Source organism: Tursiops truncatus, chromosome 19 (genome assembly GCF_011762595.2).
Source record: "Tursiops truncatus isolate mTurTru1 chromosome 19, mTurTru1.mat.Y, whole genome shotgun sequence".
In the NCBI taxonomy this organism is placed as follows: Eukaryota; Metazoa; Chordata; class Mammalia; order Artiodactyla; family Delphinidae; genus Tursiops; species Tursiops truncatus.
Window position 1 is genome coordinate 678163 of NC_047052.1, and position 18370 is coordinate 696532.

Sequence of the window (18370 nt, forward strand, 5' to 3'; positions counted from 1 at the left end):
GGTGCGGGGGTGCTCCAAGGGGGAGTGTAAGCTGGGTCTGGTCATGGGAGAGCCCGGAAAGCAGGAGGAGTCCCTGGGGGAGGGGCGTGGTCCCCAGGCTGGTTAGGACCGCCCCCCCACGGCCTCGCCCCCCAGTCTCGTTCCCGGGCAGCCGGGGCTGGGGACGCGGAAGCCTGGGGTCCAGTCTGGCTCTGGGCCCTGTGCAGGAAGTTGTCTCCGCTGACCTCTTGTGTCTGAGCCCCGAGGTCCCGTCCGGCGCTGGTCCACCCCAGGCTGCAAGGGCCAGTTGGCCTTCCTTGCCCGTGGACCGGCTCCTCCAGAAGAGCCCTTATTCCTGGTGGACTCAAGGCGACGGACCCTCCAGGCGCCCCCTCCGCTTACCAGGCCGCCAACCCCAGGGTTCAACCCTTCACCACCAGCGGACCCTCCCTCGGGTCCTGTGCGAGTGGGAGGGGCTTGAGGTGCGGGTCCCGCCACCCAGCCCAGTGGGGCCATGACCTCCCCTCCCTGGGTGGCCTCCTCTGTCTCTGGTGGGACACGGTTGGGCACCTGTGAGCTGGGAGGAGGGCAGCGGCTCCACCGGACTGGGGTAGGATTGTGAGGGAGCGTTGGGTGAGGGGGTGTGGGGTGTGGGAGGGGGCGTTCCAGCCCTGGAGGTTCATCCACCCATCTAGGGATTTTCAACTTTCTCTTGATAAAAGGGGGGCACCGAGACTTTCAGCAGAGAAGTGAAGCTGTTATAACTTTAGAAATAAAGTGCAGTGACATTAGAACAATACCGTAATTGTAGTGTAATAAGAATCATTATGGGGACTTCCCTGGCGGGCCAGTGGTTAAGAATCTGCCTTCCAATGCAGAGGACGTGGGTTCGATCCCTGGTCGGGGAACTAAGATCCCACATGCCGCGGGGTAACTAAGCCTGCGCACCACAACGAGAGAGAAGCCCGCATGCCACAACTAAGACCTGACACAGCCAAAAATAAACAAATATTAAAAAGAGAATTGTGTGTAAAAGTGTGCAGGCTTAGATAAAATTGCCCACAAGTACACCCCCAGTAAGGCCCAGTGTTTAGTCCCCATAGTCCTATGAAGCAGGGGCCTCAGTCCACGTGCAGATGAGGACACTGTGGCCTAGCAGGCATGGCAGGGATGGCCTCCCTGAACCTGTGAAGACGTCACGTTCCTTGACAGAGGGACCCTGAGGTGGGGAGGGGGTCCTGGATTGCCTGGACCAGCCTCACCTATTCACAGAAGCCCTTAAGAGCAGAGAACGTGCTGCCCCTTAAACGGTCAGCTGGAGCCAGAGAAATGCAGCAAGAGAGGAAACCAGAGAGATTTCAGGTGCCAGGCGGACAGACACGTGGGTGCAGGAGCGGGAGACCCACAGTCAGCGGAAATGGGGCCCTCAGTCCTACAACCCTGAGGAGCCTGAGTCTGCCAAGGACCTGGATGAGTTTGAAGAAAGCCGTCCCCTGAGCTCCAGGTAAGAGCCAGCCCGGCCGACACAGAGCCTTCACCCCATGTGACCGGGAACAGACGACTCGGTAGAGCCCACTCAGACGACGGACCTAAAGAAACAGTGAGGGGCTTCCCTGGTGGCGCAGCGGTTAAGAATCCGCCTGCCAATGCAGGGGACACGGGTTCAAGCCGTGGTCTGGGAAGATCCCACGTGCCGCGGAGCAACTAAGCCCGTGCGCCACAGCTACTGAGCCTGCGCTCTAGAGCCCACGTGCCACAACTACTGAAGCCCGCGTGCCTAGAGCCCGTGCTCTGCAACGAGAAGCCACTGCAAGGAGAAGTCCGCGCACCGCAATAAAGACCCAACGCAGCCAAAAAAAAAAAAAGAAACAGTGAGATAAAGCTGTGGTGTTTCAGCCGCTAAGTCTGCAATAACTGTTCTGGCGGTGTGGCCGGGTGAGCACCTGGGCCACTCAGCTGGGATTCAGCAGGCGTTTGCTCGCTGGGCTCACTGGGATAATCGCATGACCCCGCGCCCCAGCACAGCCCACCCGGGGCTCCCATGCACACACCCATTGTGCAGGCGAGGGTCAGCTAGCGCCGTGTGGCCAGGGGACGGCCAGGTGAACGCAACTTCTCGGGCTGCCCGCCCGGGGTTCAGGCTCCCGTGTCCAGGATGGGACACAGAAGGGAGGGAGCAGAATGCCTGGGGGTTCAGGAGGACCGAACAGGAAGGACGTGACCCAGACACGAGGCATTGGCCTGGGCGGAGCACAGGGTCCTCGTAGATATGAACTGGTGCCTGTGCTCTTCGGGTGGAGGTGCCCAGTGGGCAGCCGCAGGTAACCACAGTCAAGGGCAGCAGTGTGCTCCGGGAGGCCCAGGCACTGATCTCACCCCACACGTGGCCTGTGCCTCTGGGGCCTCATTTTACCAGGCAAGGACCCAGAGGCCAAGGTGACACGGCCAATACAGGTGAGGCCTGGCCAGGAGCCTGGGCAACCGGCTTCAGGGCCCACGCCCTTTCCAAGTTCAAGCCTGGTCTGGAGGTCATGAGAGAGGCTGGGTGGCGGCAGACACTCCCCCACAACCTCTCCCTCCCCTCCTCCCCACTCCCATCCCTCCCTCCTTCCGAAGTTCCCCTGTGCCAGGCCCCTTCCAGGCCCTGGGGCATCAGCCCTCATAAGTCTGCCCTCCCAGGGGAGTCAGGCACCGACAGACCCTAATGTGATGAAGCGGCACGAACGGGGGTCCTCAGTGGAGGCAGGCAAACGTGGGGCGGATCTGGAGGGGCCCTGAATCCCCGCCTGGCCTCCATGGCTTGGATGGAGCAGTGGGGCCCTGCAGAGGGTTTCCTGTCCCTTAAATGGGTCCCAGGGTCAGAGGGGATGGTGGGGTGGGCTGGAGCGTGGGGAGTGCAGAGTGTCACTGCCTGGGTCCTCTGGTGGCCAGGGCACAGCCGGGCGGGGCCTCCCAGGACAGCAGAGGTCTGGGCTGCCGGCAGGTTTGGGGGCCTTGCCTGTTCAGCAGCCCGGTGATGGCCCCCCCCCCCACCACCACGGAACAGTCATTCTCAAACTACGCTTCTAAAGTCTTGGGTGCTCAAAAATATGGACGGACAGACAGACAGACAGATGGACAGAGACAGAAGAGAAGCTGGGTGTACCGGCGGCCGTGAGAACCGGAAGCCGGGCTGGAGGCCCTGGGGCGGCAGACTGTCCCAGCCTGCCCCAGGGCTGTCCCTGAGCTCCAAGCCCCCACGTGCTGGGGCCGGGGTCCCTTCCTGCCCAGCAGCCCTGACTCGGGGGATGGAGGGTCCCGCCAGGCACCGGAGCAGCAGGAGACCAGGGGTCCTAGCAGCTCCCACCATGCCCGGAGGCACCAGCAGAGGGCAGTGTGGCTCCAGGGAAGGCCAGGCGGAGGCAGTGGTCTGGTCCTCCCACGTGCTGGCCCTGAGGTCTGGGGGCATGGCCTCGGCCAGGTGGCACCTTCGTTGGCCGAGCCAGGCTGCCCCGCCGGAATCCCGAGTTCCTGAGGGCCGTCCAGGCCCCGGGCCACGGCAAGGACCCGTGAGGTTCAGGGGCGCAGGCCTGGCCACACTGACGGGGGTTCAGGCAGGGCAGAAAACAGAGGTCTCTGGGCTCGGGTGGTCAAGCTTGAAGGCAATTTGTAAGCATAACTGTCACCCCCAGAGGGTGGCTTTCATGGAAAAACCCACTGCAGTAAAAACCTTCACCAACGTGGGCCGGGGCCAGGGCACCCAGGCACGCATGCACCCCAAGACTCCGGGGCAGGGATGTAGGCCCCCGTCCTGCTCATCCCAGGGTCTCAGGGCGCTGAGGACCAGTAGAGGAGGCTGTGCCGGCTGTGCCTGAGCTGGGATCAGGGAGGGCAGGCGCAGGCCCTGCGGCGGGTGCGAGAGCCCCACAGGGCGTGCACACCAGCCTGGGCCTCCATCATCACCCACTCACCAGCGTCTTCACTCCCAGCTGGCCTGGGGGGCAGCCTGTGCCCGTGGGCCCCAGCAGTCACTGGTGGAGCAGGGCATGCGGGAATGTCGTCGGGGAGACCCGCGGAGCTGCCTGGGACCTGGCAGCTCTCGGTTTGGATTTGGGGCTCCTGGGGCCGTAGGAGAGGCCTCAGTGAGCCTGTGTCCTGCACACACATCACGTCACAGCCCTCACGCGCCAAGTCACATCTGCACCCTGGTGCATGGCCCGGGCTGCGGAGGGTCCTTGTCTGGAAGAAGCTGGGGTGATGGGCTCCGGGCAAATGAGGCCGCCCAGGGGCTGGTCTTTCCTGGTCTGGGGGCAGGGGAGGGGAGGCGGGGGGCTGTCTCCCAGCACTGCTGGCTCCTGGGGGCTGCAGGACAACCGCTCCCCTCATCTGCCTCATGGCTCTTCCCATGCGGCCCAGAGATTCCACCAACACAGCTGCTCCTTGGCACCTCCCCAGTCAGAGTGGGTGAGAGCTGGGAGGGGTGGAGGGGTGCTGGCAGGGGAGGGGGACATGTGGGGCCCCAGGGGGGCTCCAGAAGGAACGTGTCCCCAAGCCCGCCCAGGCAGCGCAGCCCCCGCGCATTCCCCAGCCCGCCCCACTGGGCACCAGCACCACTGTCTCTCAATCAACATCAAGGGAGCTGGTGACAAATTTGGGAGCAAAGAACCCCGAGCAGCCGCATAAATCACGTTAATGGCCGTTCAGATTAGGTCGGGCGCTGTAACAGACACGCTGCTGCCTCTCCGGTCCCCTCCACCCCTGTGCGCGGGGGAGGCGCACTCAGCAGGCACCGCCCACGCGCAGGCTCTCCTGGGCCCGCCGTGCGTCCCTCTCCAGGGGCGGGCTGAGGAGGAAGATGCGGGCTGGGGGGCTCAGGAGCCTGGGCCCTTTCTGCCGGCCTTTCTCCTCCAGACAGAGGGCCTGGGCAGGACGGCCAGGGAGAGGCCTGCACAGGCCGGGGGCTGAAGCGCCGGCCTCGCCCAGCCTGCGGCCTCCTCGCTTCTCTGGGGAGAATCGCACGTTTCAGCCACTCTCCTTGGTCCTAATGCCCGGATCTCTCCTGAATGCTGGGAGCTTGTGCGCACCTTGCAGGTGCCCCCGAGCCCCCGCTCCTCCCCCCACGCTCTCCATCCAGGCTGCTGAGCTGGAACCCCGACCTTCCAGACTCGAGTGCGCTCTGGCTCCCCCTCTGGCCAGTCCTCTCCCCGGTCCCGCGACCTTTCCAGAAGTGCTCTGGCCCTGCCCCTGCCCCAGGCCCTAGGGGCTCTGTCCTGGGGGCGTGGGAGTGAGGCAGACACTTACTGGCCTTGAGGACAAAGAAAACCTCTCCGGCACGGAGGAGCAGCGCCGCGTCTTCTGCCCAGACAGCCTGTCATTCGAGAGTGAGAAAAAGTAGAGACTCACCTACACCTTCCGCGGCGGTTACTGAAACAGCTACTGCAGAGAATTATTCATTAAAATGAAATCCGGTGAGCCAAGAAGTTGATCAAATGTCAGTAAATTTAATGATTGACCGTGAAAACAAAGCCTATTAATTTTTGTGTCCAAAACAAAACAAAACTGAAATGCTACAGAAATATCAAGACCGCGGAGGAGGAACTTCCCTGGCGGTCCACTGGTTAAGACTCCAAGCTCTCACTGCAGGGGGCGCCGGGTCGATACCTGGTCGGGGAACGAAGATCCGACATGCTGCACGGCATGACCAAAAAATAAATAAATAAAGATTAAAAAAAAAAAAAAAAAAAGATGGCAGAGGAGCAGGTATTGGGAGCCTCATCCCAGCCGTAGGGGAGCCCCGTGCTGCATTACTGCGAACAACTTAGACTTTGTAGCAAGTATCTAAACGTTTTAAGGCGCTCAAAGAACAGAAATTTAGTTTATAATTTCCAAATAAGCAAAAAGAAAAGAGTACAGAATTTTCTTAAATCTTTACGGAATTTGTTACAATATTGCTTCTGTTTTATATTTTGGCTTTTTGGCCATGAGGCATGTGGGATCTTAGCTCCCCGACCAGGGCTCGAACCCGCACCCCCTGCATTGGATGGCGAAGTCTTAACCACTGGACCGCTAGGAAAGTCCCAAGAAGTTTATCAATACAATGAAAGAGAAGGTAAAACAACAAATGCCATATCCCTAAGGTGGTGGCAGAAAATGCAAATGGGAATTGTAGAAATAAGTCTAAAGACATCAATAATCATAATAAATGGACTACATTTGCTCACTGAAGGAGAGACAGAGGGACTTCTGTCGCAGTGGTTAAGAATCCGCCTGCCAATGCAGGGGACAGGGTTCGAGCCCTGGTCCAGGAAGATCCCACATGCCGCGGAGCAACTAAGCCCGTGTGCCACAACTACTGAGCCTGCGCTCTAGAGCCCACAAGCCACAACCACTGAGGTTGTGTGCTACAACTACTGAAGCCCACGCACCTAGAGCCCGTGCTCCACAACAAGAGAAGCCACCACAATGAGAAGCCCGCACACTGCAACGAAGAGTAGCCCCCACTCGCCGCAACTAGAGAAAGCCCGCGTGCAGCAACAAAGACCCAACGCAGCCAGAAATAATAAATAAATAAATTTTTTTTTTTAAAAAAGAGAGACAGGAGTTTAAAACACCAGATCCAGCTGTGCTGCTCACAAGAGAGAGCAAAGCCACATGGGGGTGGGTGGGAGGGGGATGAAGGAACCCAGGGATGGACCATTTAAATACCAACCCCAGGGACTTCCCTGGTGGTGCAGTGGTTGGGAATCCGCCTGTCAATGCAGGGGACACGGGTTTGAGCCCTGGTCTGGGAAGATCCCACATACCATGGAGCAACTAAAGCCCATGCGCCACAACTACTGAGCCTGCACTCTAGAGCCCACAAGCCACAACTACTGAGCCCACGCACCACAACTACTGAAGCCCGCACGCCTACAGCAAGTGCGCCACAACAAGAGAAGCCACCGCAATGAGAAGCCTGCGCACCGCAACGAAGAGTAGCCCCCGCTCGCTGCGACTAGAGAAAGCCCGCGCGCAGCAACGAAGACCCAACGCAGCCAGAGATAAATAAATAAAATAATTAATTATAAATAAATAAATAAATACCAACCCCAGAAGCCGGATAGCGGTACTGATCTCAGAGAACGTGTGATTTAACAGGAAAACGCAAGTCACAATCCATCAGAATAGATAATAATAAGGTATGAGCGGGGCCTGGGCACCTAGAACTGGAATATCAAAGGAAGAGCTGCCTCCTGAGGAAAGAAAAGCCGCTGTGTAGGGGCACAGGAGGGCCCCAAGTTCCAAAGCTCAGGAACCCCTTGGCCAGTGGGGAAACAGGGAGCAGACAACGTGCTCCAGTCACCCCCGGTTTAAGAAATTAAGTCAAAGAAGAAAGGACCCAGAGTTTGGAGCCGGGTGAGGACGGGGGTGCCCAGGTGGGCGTTAGGAGAACAGCTAGGTGGAGGCCCGTGAGGGCGGGTCCAGCCAGCCACCAGGAAAGGAGAAGCTAAACAAAAGGGTACTTTAACCAGATGCACAGGCAAGATTGATAAGGGACTGTGCAAATAAACCTGGAACCTGGATGAAGTGCACGGTTTTACAGAAGATCCCAGGTCATCAAATGGAGGTAACGAGTTTGAATAAACCAGTAACCACTGAAGAGCCCAAATTGGTCACCAAAGACAGCCCGGCCCGAGGAGGCTGCCGGCCCTGAGGGTCCCAGGGCCCACCTCCACCTCCTTCCGAGCCCTAAGTAAGATGGGCCCAGTCTCACATCCAAACGCCCCCGTGAGAAGCGTGTCGGGATTCAGAGTTTTTCAGATGTTTGGCACACGGAAAGCAGCCCTTTCCCCCCTTTCCTGTTTGCCCACTTCTGTCCCCTCTACACTTAAAAGAACCTAATTATAGGAATGAGATCACCAGGCAACTGAAAGTAACTCCTGACTTGTGCTCTCCTGAACGCACACCTCGCCTTGTCTACTGCGCTGATTCTTTTCCTAGATGAAAAGAAGTAAGAATGAAGAAGTAAGCAGTGAAAGAATGACCAGCTCTCTACCCCAGCAGCCCCCTTAGCAATCCTGCTGGAGACCACGCGGGCAAGAGAACGTGTGAAGAGTCAGCCAGCCTGCTCGCAATGAAGGAGGCAGAGCCAACCCCCCCCCGGAGAGGTTCACGGCCGCCTCAAGGCCTCCGCCCCGCCAGTGGGCGGCCTTGGCGAGGGCTGCGGAGCCCTGCAGGGCATACCCCCAGCCTGTGCCCAGGCCCGCAGCTCACCCGCCAGCCGCCAGCCCGAGGCCGGAGGGTCTGGAGAGCCCCGGAGAGAAGGCCGCCATCCGCCTCTTACCTCGCTCTGCACCGGAGGCCCGCCGCCCCGCCGACCGCCGGCCTAGCGGGACCACTAACCACCGCTCTGAACAGCCCGCGTCAGCGGTCTCGCGGTGACCGTTGCCTAGTAACTAGGCGCGCAGCAATGGCCGCGTGCTAAGGGCTGCGCGTTACTGCACTCCTGCCCCTCTCCACGGGGGTGACACTGGGCCTGCGTAGGGGGCCAGGACGTGGACAACTCTGGGGGCCTCACGGGTGGTCCCAGCATCCGAGGGCGTCTGGGGGACCTCAGGCACCGGCAGAGGCAGGCCCGGCTCCCTTGGGACAGCCCTGCTGTTGTGGCGTCCACGCTCCCGACCAGCCCTGGGGTGGGCTCTCTGTCCGGGGACACTGGTCCAGGCCTCCCCGAGATGGGCTGTCGTCGCTCGTGGGGCCTGGGCTCCCCCTTCCTCCTCGCCACGCCCTCCCTGGGCTCCGCCCCCTCACAGCACAGGGTCCAGCGGGCAGCTGCCCACCTTGGCTCCCACGGGGAGCTCAGGCCTCCGTCCTCGGGCGGAGCCCTGAGGGGGCAGCAGCCTCATGTCACAGAACAGGGGGGCGGGGCGGGGGGTGGCGCAGGGGGCGCGTGGGCCCTGAGGTGTCGCGGTGTCAGCCCTGACATTTCTGCGGCCGTTTCAAGCCCGCCCGACCCCCGGGGTCTCCTCAGCGGGCCCTCTGCGCATCTCACGCGGATGCTGAGCTCTGGGGAATAAATGCAGGCAGACGGCAGCAGAGCCTTGAACACCCGGCAGGTTTATGTCCGGAGGGAGGGACGTGGCAGGTGCGGACCCTCCACCGCGGGCCTTCCCCCTGCCCCCGAGGGAGCGGCGTCCGAGGAGCAGCCCCTGCCAGGCGCCCTTATCTTCCCACTGCCTCTCAACATGTCCATTCCCGCTGTGCCCAGGAGGCCAGCCAAGCGAGATCCAAGCACTACGGGTTTGACAGAGCCCAGGGTGCCCGCCCCTGGCTTTGGTTTGGGAGTCGAGCGCAGGGCAACACGGAGCCGCCAGGCTGAGGCATTTCCAGCCCCGGGAACTTTCCCAAAGCCTCGGGACCTTCAGCCATGCTGGCTTAGCAAGTGGGTCTCTGTCTGTCTCCAGGGCCAGGCCAGGGCCCCCGCCAGGCTGGGCTGGACCCACGTGAGGAGCGGCAGAGGATGGACCTGGCCCGAGGGCGCCGAGGAGGCAGGTTGGGCAGGGGCCAGGCCACGTTCTGCATCCTGAGGGACGTGGTCTAAGAGCCTGTCAGCGTCCCAGGCCGGTCTTGTTCTCGGTCAAAGATGACCATTATTCTTCGGAAAGTATTTTGTACAGACGATAGCAGAAGGCAGATGATGGCGTGAACGTTTTCAGGAATCACATTTTCAGTATCAAGACAGACAGAGTCAAACCAGTGGGATGAGGTAAAGATCTGGGGACGTGGGAACTGATTCTTCCCAGGAGCTCGTGGTCCCCAGGTCCCAGGACACGAGGACAGCAGGAGCCACAGTGTTCGGTGCTGCCCTGAGAGTACTGGGCTGCGGGCCAGCGCCAAGCCCGGAAGTCTGGCTTGCTGCACAGGCGGGTGACCAGTGCGTGTCCAGGGCTCGGGCAGGAGGGCGCTGGGGTGGACGTTCCTCCGAGCAAACGCCGTGCCCAGGGCCGGCCTCGCGGAGTCACAGGCCGTGCGCACAGGGTGGGGGAGCAGCCCTGGCCCCCACGTGCTGCCCACCAGGTCCCCGGCTCTGTCCTGGCTTCCGCCCATCCTCCCCACGACACCTGGGCCTCCAAGGGCGCCTCTGCCCTTGGCTGGGGAGGGCAGGGAGCCTGGGGGCCGGGCAGCAGGGGCAGGTGTGGGGGGGTCTGGGAAGGAGAGGGAGACATCCAAAGACCAACGGGGGCAGGGGGTGTCGTGGAGGGAGCAGTACAGGGGAGGGGAGGGGGGTCTGTGGGGCCCGGGCTGCGGCCTCGACAAGAACACTGGCCCCAGAGCCCAATACTGGCCCCCTGGCCCATCCCAGAGTGTGCCGACCCCTGGTCTAGGAAGCCCCCTCTGGGGGCCGAGGGTCCTCTGGTCACATGAGCTGCGTCCCTGGCCCTGAAGGCCTAGAGAGCCTCTGCCAGGGCTACAGGTGCCGGACACCCCAGCAAGGTGCTCGTGTGGTGGGAAACGCCCTCCCCTGGACGCCCAGGACCATCGTCCGTGTCCACCAGAAAGACCCCCGCCCTGTGCACCGTGCACACGCGTGCAGACCGGGCCCTCCCTGTGCCGTGGGCGGGGACCACGCAGGCCCTGGGAAGGAGCGCAGGACAGGTGTCTGCTTCTCTGTGGAGCCTTTATTGAGTCTCCAGGGAGACCTGCTTCCCCGGTGACACCTCCAGACCCGCGGGGACCTGGGAGGCGGGGACTGCAGAGCACATGGAGCTGTGCGGTGTGCCGTGGCCACGAGGCCGGGACAGAGGGCACGAGGCGGTTTCCTTCCGGTCAGGCGTGGCCAGGTGGGAAGCCGGCTCACTGGCGCCCAGTCTCGGGGGCAGCCCAGTCGCGCGGGTAGAGCTGCCGGACAAGGTCTTGCTTGTTGACCTTCCCCATCTGGTTCCGCGGGATCTCCTCCACCAGCAGGAGTTCCGAGGGCACCGCGTACGGGGCCAGGACACCACTGCAGAGACAGGCCAGGCCTGAGGGCAGGAGCCACGGGCACGGGTGGCGCCTCCGCAGCAGGTCGGGGCCTGGTCCTGGGCATGGAGACGCCCCTCTGCCCACTGGGGGAGAGGGTGAGCCTCACCCAGGGCCAGGCCTCCCGAGACCCCGCCCCGGAGCCCCTGAGCTGGAAAGAACTGGTCCTACCTCGCGGTCCATTCACTGCAGCCCTGGCCGGACAGCTGGGGGAGGTGGGTGGGCACCTCACAGACCCCTGGGTGCTATGACCACACACGCCGGCTGGAGCCACCCTCCCACCCCAGAGCCATCTGGGTCCAGCAGCTGGCCTGCAGCCGCACCCCAAGAGGAGCACCGTTAGACAATGCTCCCTCCTGTGAACGACCACGTGGCGGGCCCAGCCCCAGGCAGCTCTGCACACCACGCCCAGGCTTCTCCTGAGCAGAGCTGCCTGCTCCTTGCTCGAGGGCCGCACGTGGGGCCCTTCAATACGGAACCAGCAGGTGCACAGGATGCTGCCTGGGGTGGTGGGGAGAGGGGCCACCCATCGTGGCCTCCTGGCGCACAAAGGCTCCTGTGGCTGCTGCCAGTGACGCAGACAGCGGGGCATCGGGCAGTGGGGCTCTGGACAGCAGCACCGCGAAGTCTGCTCGGAGCCCGCAGGAGTAGGGACAGCCTTGGCCACTCGGGACGTGTGCAGCAAGGGGCCGGCGAGGGCGGGCAGAGGAACCCCATCCCTTGGCCTCAGTAGCTGGTGCCTACATCCACCTGCCCACAGATGGAGAGAAACGCTGTTACCTCGGGGCAGCTCTGGCGCAAATCACCTGCCCCGGGCCAAAGGTCACGGAGGTTCCCCCAGGGACACCCGCTCCCCGCCCCCCGCGGCACAGCACCGCCTCCCAGGCGGCACCCACCTCCTCTCCGCCCACCAGCGTGGAGCGGGTCAAGGGGCAGCCGCAAGGATGCAGGCCCTGCGTGAAGAGTAGGTGAGGCGGGAGTGGAGCACGAAGGAAAAGGAAACCCCGTCTGTCTAGAAGCCCAAACCCGGAGAAGGTCTCCTTCAAGGATGAAGATGAAGTTAAAGGCTTCAGACACAGGAGCTTGGGGTCCCCAGCAGCTGACCCACTCCCCACACTTGAGGGTCTGTGGTGGAAGGGGCCGCCATGGGGGGAGAGTGCCAGACAGGATACGTGTCATCTTCCTTATTCGTGAATCCTCCTTAAGAGATAACCGTTTGAACAAAAAGTGGGGCTTGTAACGACATAAAAGTAAAAGGTAGGACGACAGCGCACAGGCGGGGTGGGGTCACAGCAAAGGCAGGACACACAGCCGGAAGCCTAACTCACAGCCACCACGAAGAAGCAGAAGCTGAGGACGTAGAGGGACGCACCCTAAAGCCTGCAGACCCGCGGATTCTGAGAACAAACCCTGTTCTCCTACAAGGGGCGTCAGCTTAGCAACTGGTCTCATAGGAAACTGTCAGAGCAGCTCCCAGGCCAACTGAAGCCCTGGGCAGGAGCACAGCAGGGCTGAGTGGTTTGTTACAGAGCCAGCTTCCCTGTGGGAAAAGCCCCGTGGGCAGTGGCGGCCTCAGCTCCACCGCTCAGCCCCGTGGGGAAGGGAGGTGGCCCGGGGGCCCAGCAGCATCTCCCCTCCACGGTCTGATCGGACAGCAGCACCTGCGCCATCTGGACACCGGATTTCTGAATTATCCCCGGGGTGTAAGCCCCACGTGGGCCACTGCAACTGGACAGTTTGGTGGGCGGGCCACGTCCCAGACCGGGAACGTGGTGCTGCCACCGAGCCCAGAGGCCACGCCGGCCCCTCCAAGTGTCGCGGTGCCTGAGCTGGGGCGGGGGTGCCAGCCTCCCCCACCTCGGCTAGGAGCACAGCGCAGGGTCTGCAGCAGGACGTAGGACAGACCTTTGCTTGGCGGTCTTGTAAGATTCAAGAATCTTCAGAAATGAAAAAAATGGCAGCAAAAGGGAAGACATTATTAAAAAAAACAACACCCTTTAAAAAAGACCCCCCAAATGGCAACGAACAGGACACAGAAAGAAAAAGCAGCTTCGCTGAGCCAACGTCTGAAAGCTTGGAGGCCCCTCCCCCACTCCCCCCATGAGGGGGCGGAGCCGGCCCTGCGCTCTGAAAGGAAGGTCCCTGCCCTCCCTCCAGGGCGTGGGCAGCCGCGGGGTCACTGTCCAGTGACCGCCCCGTGGGAGGACACAAAGCCCAGGGAACCGGCCGCGTGGAGACTGCAGGCTGACCACCCGCCCCAGGCCCGCCCTGCTGGGAGCATCTCCCCAGGGACCCAAAGCCTCAGCACACAGCGCAGCGCTGCCCCAGCCGGGCCCCTGCGGTGAGGGGACGACGGGAGCCCCGGGCGTGGCCCAGGAGACCTGCTCTCAGCACAGGATGGCAGGTTCTTTCTTTAACAAAGCAACTGCTTAACCAAAGCGGCAAAGCCGACTAGAATCTTCTTCGTGCCTTTGTGAAACTGCAAAGTTCCCACTGTGATTTTGCAAATCCAGGGGAATCTAATCGCCCAGCTGTGCTGCCCTGATAAACAAGGATTCCTCCTGTTTGTGAAATCACGGTGGCTGAGCCACAAATATCTTCAGTGCAGAGGAGGAGGCAAGTCGGGTAGGGGGTGTGGGGAGAGAGGACCAGAAGGAGGGACCTCTTGGATCTAAAATAAAGGCCTTGGGGATGTAACTCACAGCTCCTTTCTGAGCTCTGGCCTGGGGCCAGCAGCGGCGCCCAGGGGCCCGTGTGATGCCCTGCGCTCTGCACGTGCTTCGGGCCCAGCAGCGCCCCGAGCCTGCTCAGCCCACGCCCTGGGGTCCCATCGGGATGGCTCTGAGCTCAGCTCCTGGGAACGGACCTTCCCTGACAAGGCTCCTCCTACACCCAGGAGGGGACGCACTCACTCACCATGGGACCCCGTCCACCTCTGACCCGGCCTCGGAAGCTTACACCTGAGTCAGGGGTCGGGGTCCTGCATCTGCTCCCATCGTCACGACACAGCTTCCCTGGGGCCCTTTGCACGCGCGTATGAGTGTGTATGTGTGCATGTATGTGTGTGCGTGTGCGCGTATGCGTGTGTGTGCGTGTGTGCGTGGTGCGGGGAGCGCAGCTCCTACAGGACCACGTCACCTGGCCCTCAGCCCCCAGCCCGAGACCCCGCCCACCCGCCCGGCCCTCACCTGGCCCACTCTTTGAGCTCCCTGTGAGACAGCGAGTGTCCCTCTTGAAGGGTCACCACTGCGGTGACCCGCTGGCCCCACGTCACATCTGGAACTCCGATCACAGCCACGTCTGTGGAGAAAGAAGAGGGTGGGGGACCTCAGAAGCACAAGAGGGCGAGCACCGCAGGCTGCAGGGCAGCGGGCACCTGCGGGAAACACCTGGGACCCGCCGCCCCAGGGAAGCCCGCCTAGTGGCCAGAGACAGGGGATACGGAGCCTCTGAGGGGCCAGGACGTCCCAGGACGCCACCACTCCTGAGCACGGGGCCCCGGCCTGCACCTGGCCAGCCTGGACCCAGGCGGGGGGCGGGGGAGCAGGCCGACTGTGGGGAGGGGTGGGGAGGGGATGGGAGGCAGGCCCTGGTGCTGTGCCCCCTCATGGGTACCTGGTCCCCGTTTTGTCAACAACACACACACAGGAAGACACATCTGGACTGGTCCCGAGACAGCCCGGGTGGCCGAGTGCAGCTGTGTCATCCAGAGGTCAGGGTCCGGGCACCTGGCCGCTCACCCGTGATGCTGGGATGGGCCAGCAGGAGCCGCTCCACCTCCAGGGCGCTGACCTTGTAGCCGCCACTCTTGATAATGTCCACGGACGTGCGGCCGCGGATCCAGTAGTTGCCGTCCTTGAACACGGCCGTGTCTCCTGGGGAGAGGCTCGGGTCGGTGGGAGGCACCTGGCTCGGCCGCAGTGGGCGCTGCACACACATGTGAGTGCCACCCTCCCCGGCACGTGTGGGCCCCGCATCTGGGAGCGTCAACGCCTTTCTGGGACGAGGCAGCAAGCAGCAGGCGGACGGCTGGGACCTCGCATGACGCCACGCCAGACGCCTCCGTGGCCCTGCCCCAAGGCAGGTGGCGGCGTCCCACAGGGCCAGGCAGGACCCCCGTGAAACAGCCCAGGGCCACGGAGGTAGGAAAGAAGAGCTTCAGGGCCTCCCTGGGGTCCTGGCCACAGCAGGCCCTTTCCCAACAAGGCTCTGGGCCATACGCCGTGTCACACGGGGGTCTGGCAGGAGGGAGGCACCCCGCCCCCCCCCACCCGCCATGCTCAGCGCCGGGGCTTCCCCTCCCACTTCTCCTGGACGTGGTCCTGGCGGGAGCCCTGCCCAGCTAAGGACCCACGCGGTCCCACCTCAGGAGGCGCTAGAGACCTGAGCGGGGCGGGGGGGGGGGGGGGGGGGGGGGCGACGAGCTCAGTGAGGGCGGGGCCGCACGCCAGACAGGGCATTGCGGTCGGGGGGGTGGGGCTGAGTGTGAGGGTGCACACACACGTGTGCACGGACGTGTGAGCCTGTGCACGTGGGGACGCCCACCGTGCACTCTGCGAGCGGCGCTGATGCTTCACCGTCTGCTGTCACACACCCCAGGCTGCACACGGGTGAGTAGCTGGAATAAATCATCAATACTTCATGATACATCACACCGTCCAGCGCAGGAGGCCCCTCCGTCAGCTCGCACTCCTGGCGACCTGCCACGCGGGGCGTCCCAGCCTAGGAAATGATGGATGGCACTGCCTGGCTGGCTGCGGTGGGCTGTGATGCAGCAGGAGCCGGGCTCCTGCAGGTGTTCCGGACAGAGGGATGGAGCAGGTGGCCGGCTGGCGGGCAAGGATGCAGGCGTGGAGTAAAAGGCGGGCCACAGGGACAGGACGCAGTCTGCCCCCATCCCATGAGGCCCACCGGGGCCCCTCTCCCATTCCTGCTGTGCGGCCCCGGCTCCAGCCATGTCCCCTCCACACTGGACAGCCACTGGGTCTCCTGAGGGCTTCCCAACCACTGGACACCAGCCCCTTAAATGCACCCAATGGCCCAGCCAGGCCTCCGCCGGCCAGAGACCCAGCAGTGTTGGGGGTGGGGGTCACTGCCCTGCCCTGGTCCTGCCAGGGATGCCCCCATTGCCCATACCAAGGCCGACATGGCTTCAGGGCCTCTGGCCATGTCGCCTGCACCCTCTTTGCTCTGTGTGACGCCAACTTAAGTCAGGGTGAGAGTTCCCCACGGCTGCACCCACACGCCCTACGGCAGGGCCCCCAGCCACGGTCTTCACCCCAGGGGTGCTCACACCCGCTACCCCATCTGTGGCATCTGGTTCTCCATCTGCCCGATCCCCTTCACTGTCCCTCTGCTCAGACATCACTTCTGTGGCATCTCCAGGTGCCCCTCCCCATGCACCAGCTCACAGTTCCAGCGGCTTCCTTGCACTGTCTCCTGTCACCAGCTCTTACACTGACCCTCACCCAGCCTGATGAAGAGCAGTGAGAATTAGGATCTTCTCTGAGAAAAGCCAGGCACCGCAGTGGTAGGGATGGCGCTGAGGACACACGGACACTGTCCCGGGGGAGGTCTGGGGGTCTGTGTGCTGAGTGAGGAAAAGCCCCGCGGGAGAGCCCTGCTGCTTCCCGGGACCACCGTCAGGCAGGGTCGCCGACAGATGTCAACACCACCCTGGACTACCCGGTGGCCTCAGTGTGATCACACACGTCCTCGTGAGGGGGCAGGGCAGAGGGATATTCGAGACACAGAAGACCCAGGAGGGGTCCCGTGGAGACGGAGGGAGGAGGCCCCAGCGGCTCTGTGCCCCTCACACGTGGCTGTGCAGGAGGCCAAGGAAAACGCTAGAAGGAAGACGAAGACACGACAACCTCCCAGAGCAGAGCCTCGCCTGAGCACACAGCTTGGTTCTCTCCCTCTTGGAGTAAAATCAACAGCAACTGTCGTTTTCAAGGCACAAAGCCATGCACAGGAGACAGGAGAGGGCGTGATGGTGAGGGAACTGGCGGCTGGAAAGCAAGCGGACAGACCCCGCGGGCTGGAGGGAGGCTGTGTGAGGCGGGTTACGGCCAGGGTGGCAGGCGCCCTGCAGGAGGTGGCGAGGATGGGCCGAGCGAGGAACAGCGGCACCGGCCCCCAGCGCACGGCCGCCGGTCCTTCTCTGCGGACGGAGGAGGGTGGACGGCGACACGGGAGCCCATGGGCCCTGAGCAGCGGTGGCTGGGCCTCCCCACCCCCTCTTCTTGCTCTCAGCCCCCGGACCCTTGCTGGGCATCAGAGGGGAGAAAATCAGCCATCAACACCCGGAATTACAAGACGTGGTCTCCAGAGCCCCCGGGGTGCGTGCCTGTCGACTTCAGGGCTCCCAGTGCAAAGGGAAGATTCTCTAGGACCTCAAGAGGGGAAAGGTCACGACGCGCCAGGAATAACGCAGCTGCAGCCGGCAGCACACGTGGAGGCCTGACAGCAGTAAAGACAATTTCTAGCCCAGACTCCTGTACCCGGCCCAGCCAGGACGAAGACGCTGGCAGACACGAGCTCTCCAGAGCTCACCTCCCACCCGCCCAGCCTCAGGAGGCTCCTGGGGAACGTGGCCGACAAGGAGAAAGGAGGCCGGTGGGAGCTGTGCACTGGAGTGGGTGGCAAGCACGGGGGGGTCTCCCAGGAGGACTGGAGGCCAGAACAGATGGGCCCTCCCGCCTCGGGAAACACTGCGGCTCCACGTGGCTCAACCCTGAACGGTGTGTCCACAGGCGTCTGGCAGCCTCCAGGTGGCCAAGATGGGCACGGCTGGGGTACGAGGGCCACGCGTCCTTCTTCCCAAACCAGACAGACCGCTGGAGCCTTCCAGCTGCGCACATGGGACCTTGATAAAAACAAAGATCTTCTGCCCAGAGGTCTGAGGCCGACCAGGGTAGACACAGCGGCCAAAAGGCAGCGTAGGGACTTTCCTGGCAGTCCGGTAGTTACGACTCTGCGCTCCCAATGCAGGGGGCCCAGGTTCGATCCCTGGTTGGGGAACTAGATCCCACATGCCGCAACTAAAGATCCTGCACACCACAGCTAAGACCTGGTGCAGCCAAACAAACAAACAAACAAACCCAGAAAAACAAACAACAACAAAAAACAAAGGGCAGCGCAGAGGCCCAGCAGGAGCGCGCAGGATGGGGACACGCCGTCCGCACAGAAGCCACTCCAGGTGGCTCGGAGACTTAACTCCAACAAAGCCCGGCGTTTCAGAAGAACATGGAGGAAAAGCTCTTGACGACCGCTGGGGAACAAAGGGATGAGCAGCAGACAGGCCCGCGACACAGCCCCAGCCTCCTGTTCACAGGGCGCCTCCACACAGAGCCCAAGCCCCGCGGGGCGGCGGGGGCCGGCGGGATCGGCAGCCTGACCACACCACACGGCC

The 18370-nt window shown here is 62.7% G+C and overlaps 1 protein-coding gene across 30 annotated transcripts in view; it reads right to left on the bottom strand.

Annotated features, from left to right (window-relative positions):
* Window positions 1–5439: 5439 nt before the first annotated feature.
* ACSF3 (acyl-CoA synthetase family member 3) overlaps window positions 5440–18370 on the bottom strand; it is a 65030-nt gene continuing 52099 nt past the window's right edge. For 8 of the 30 annotated variants that reach the window (XM_073795685.1, XM_073795686.1, XM_073795687.1 and 5 more), the window contains 4 exons: window positions 14697–14831; window positions 14145–14256; window positions 11853–12156; window positions 5657–11706 (listed from right to left, as the gene is read on the bottom strand). In XM_073795685.1, the coding sequence (XP_073651786.1) occupies window positions 10406–11706; window positions 11853–12156; window positions 14145–14256; window positions 14697–14831 (1852 nt within the window). In that variant the 3' untranslated portion in view covers window positions 5657–10405. The other 22 variants (XM_073795690.1, XM_073795691.1, XM_073795692.1 and 19 more) reach the window with 19 other exon arrangements.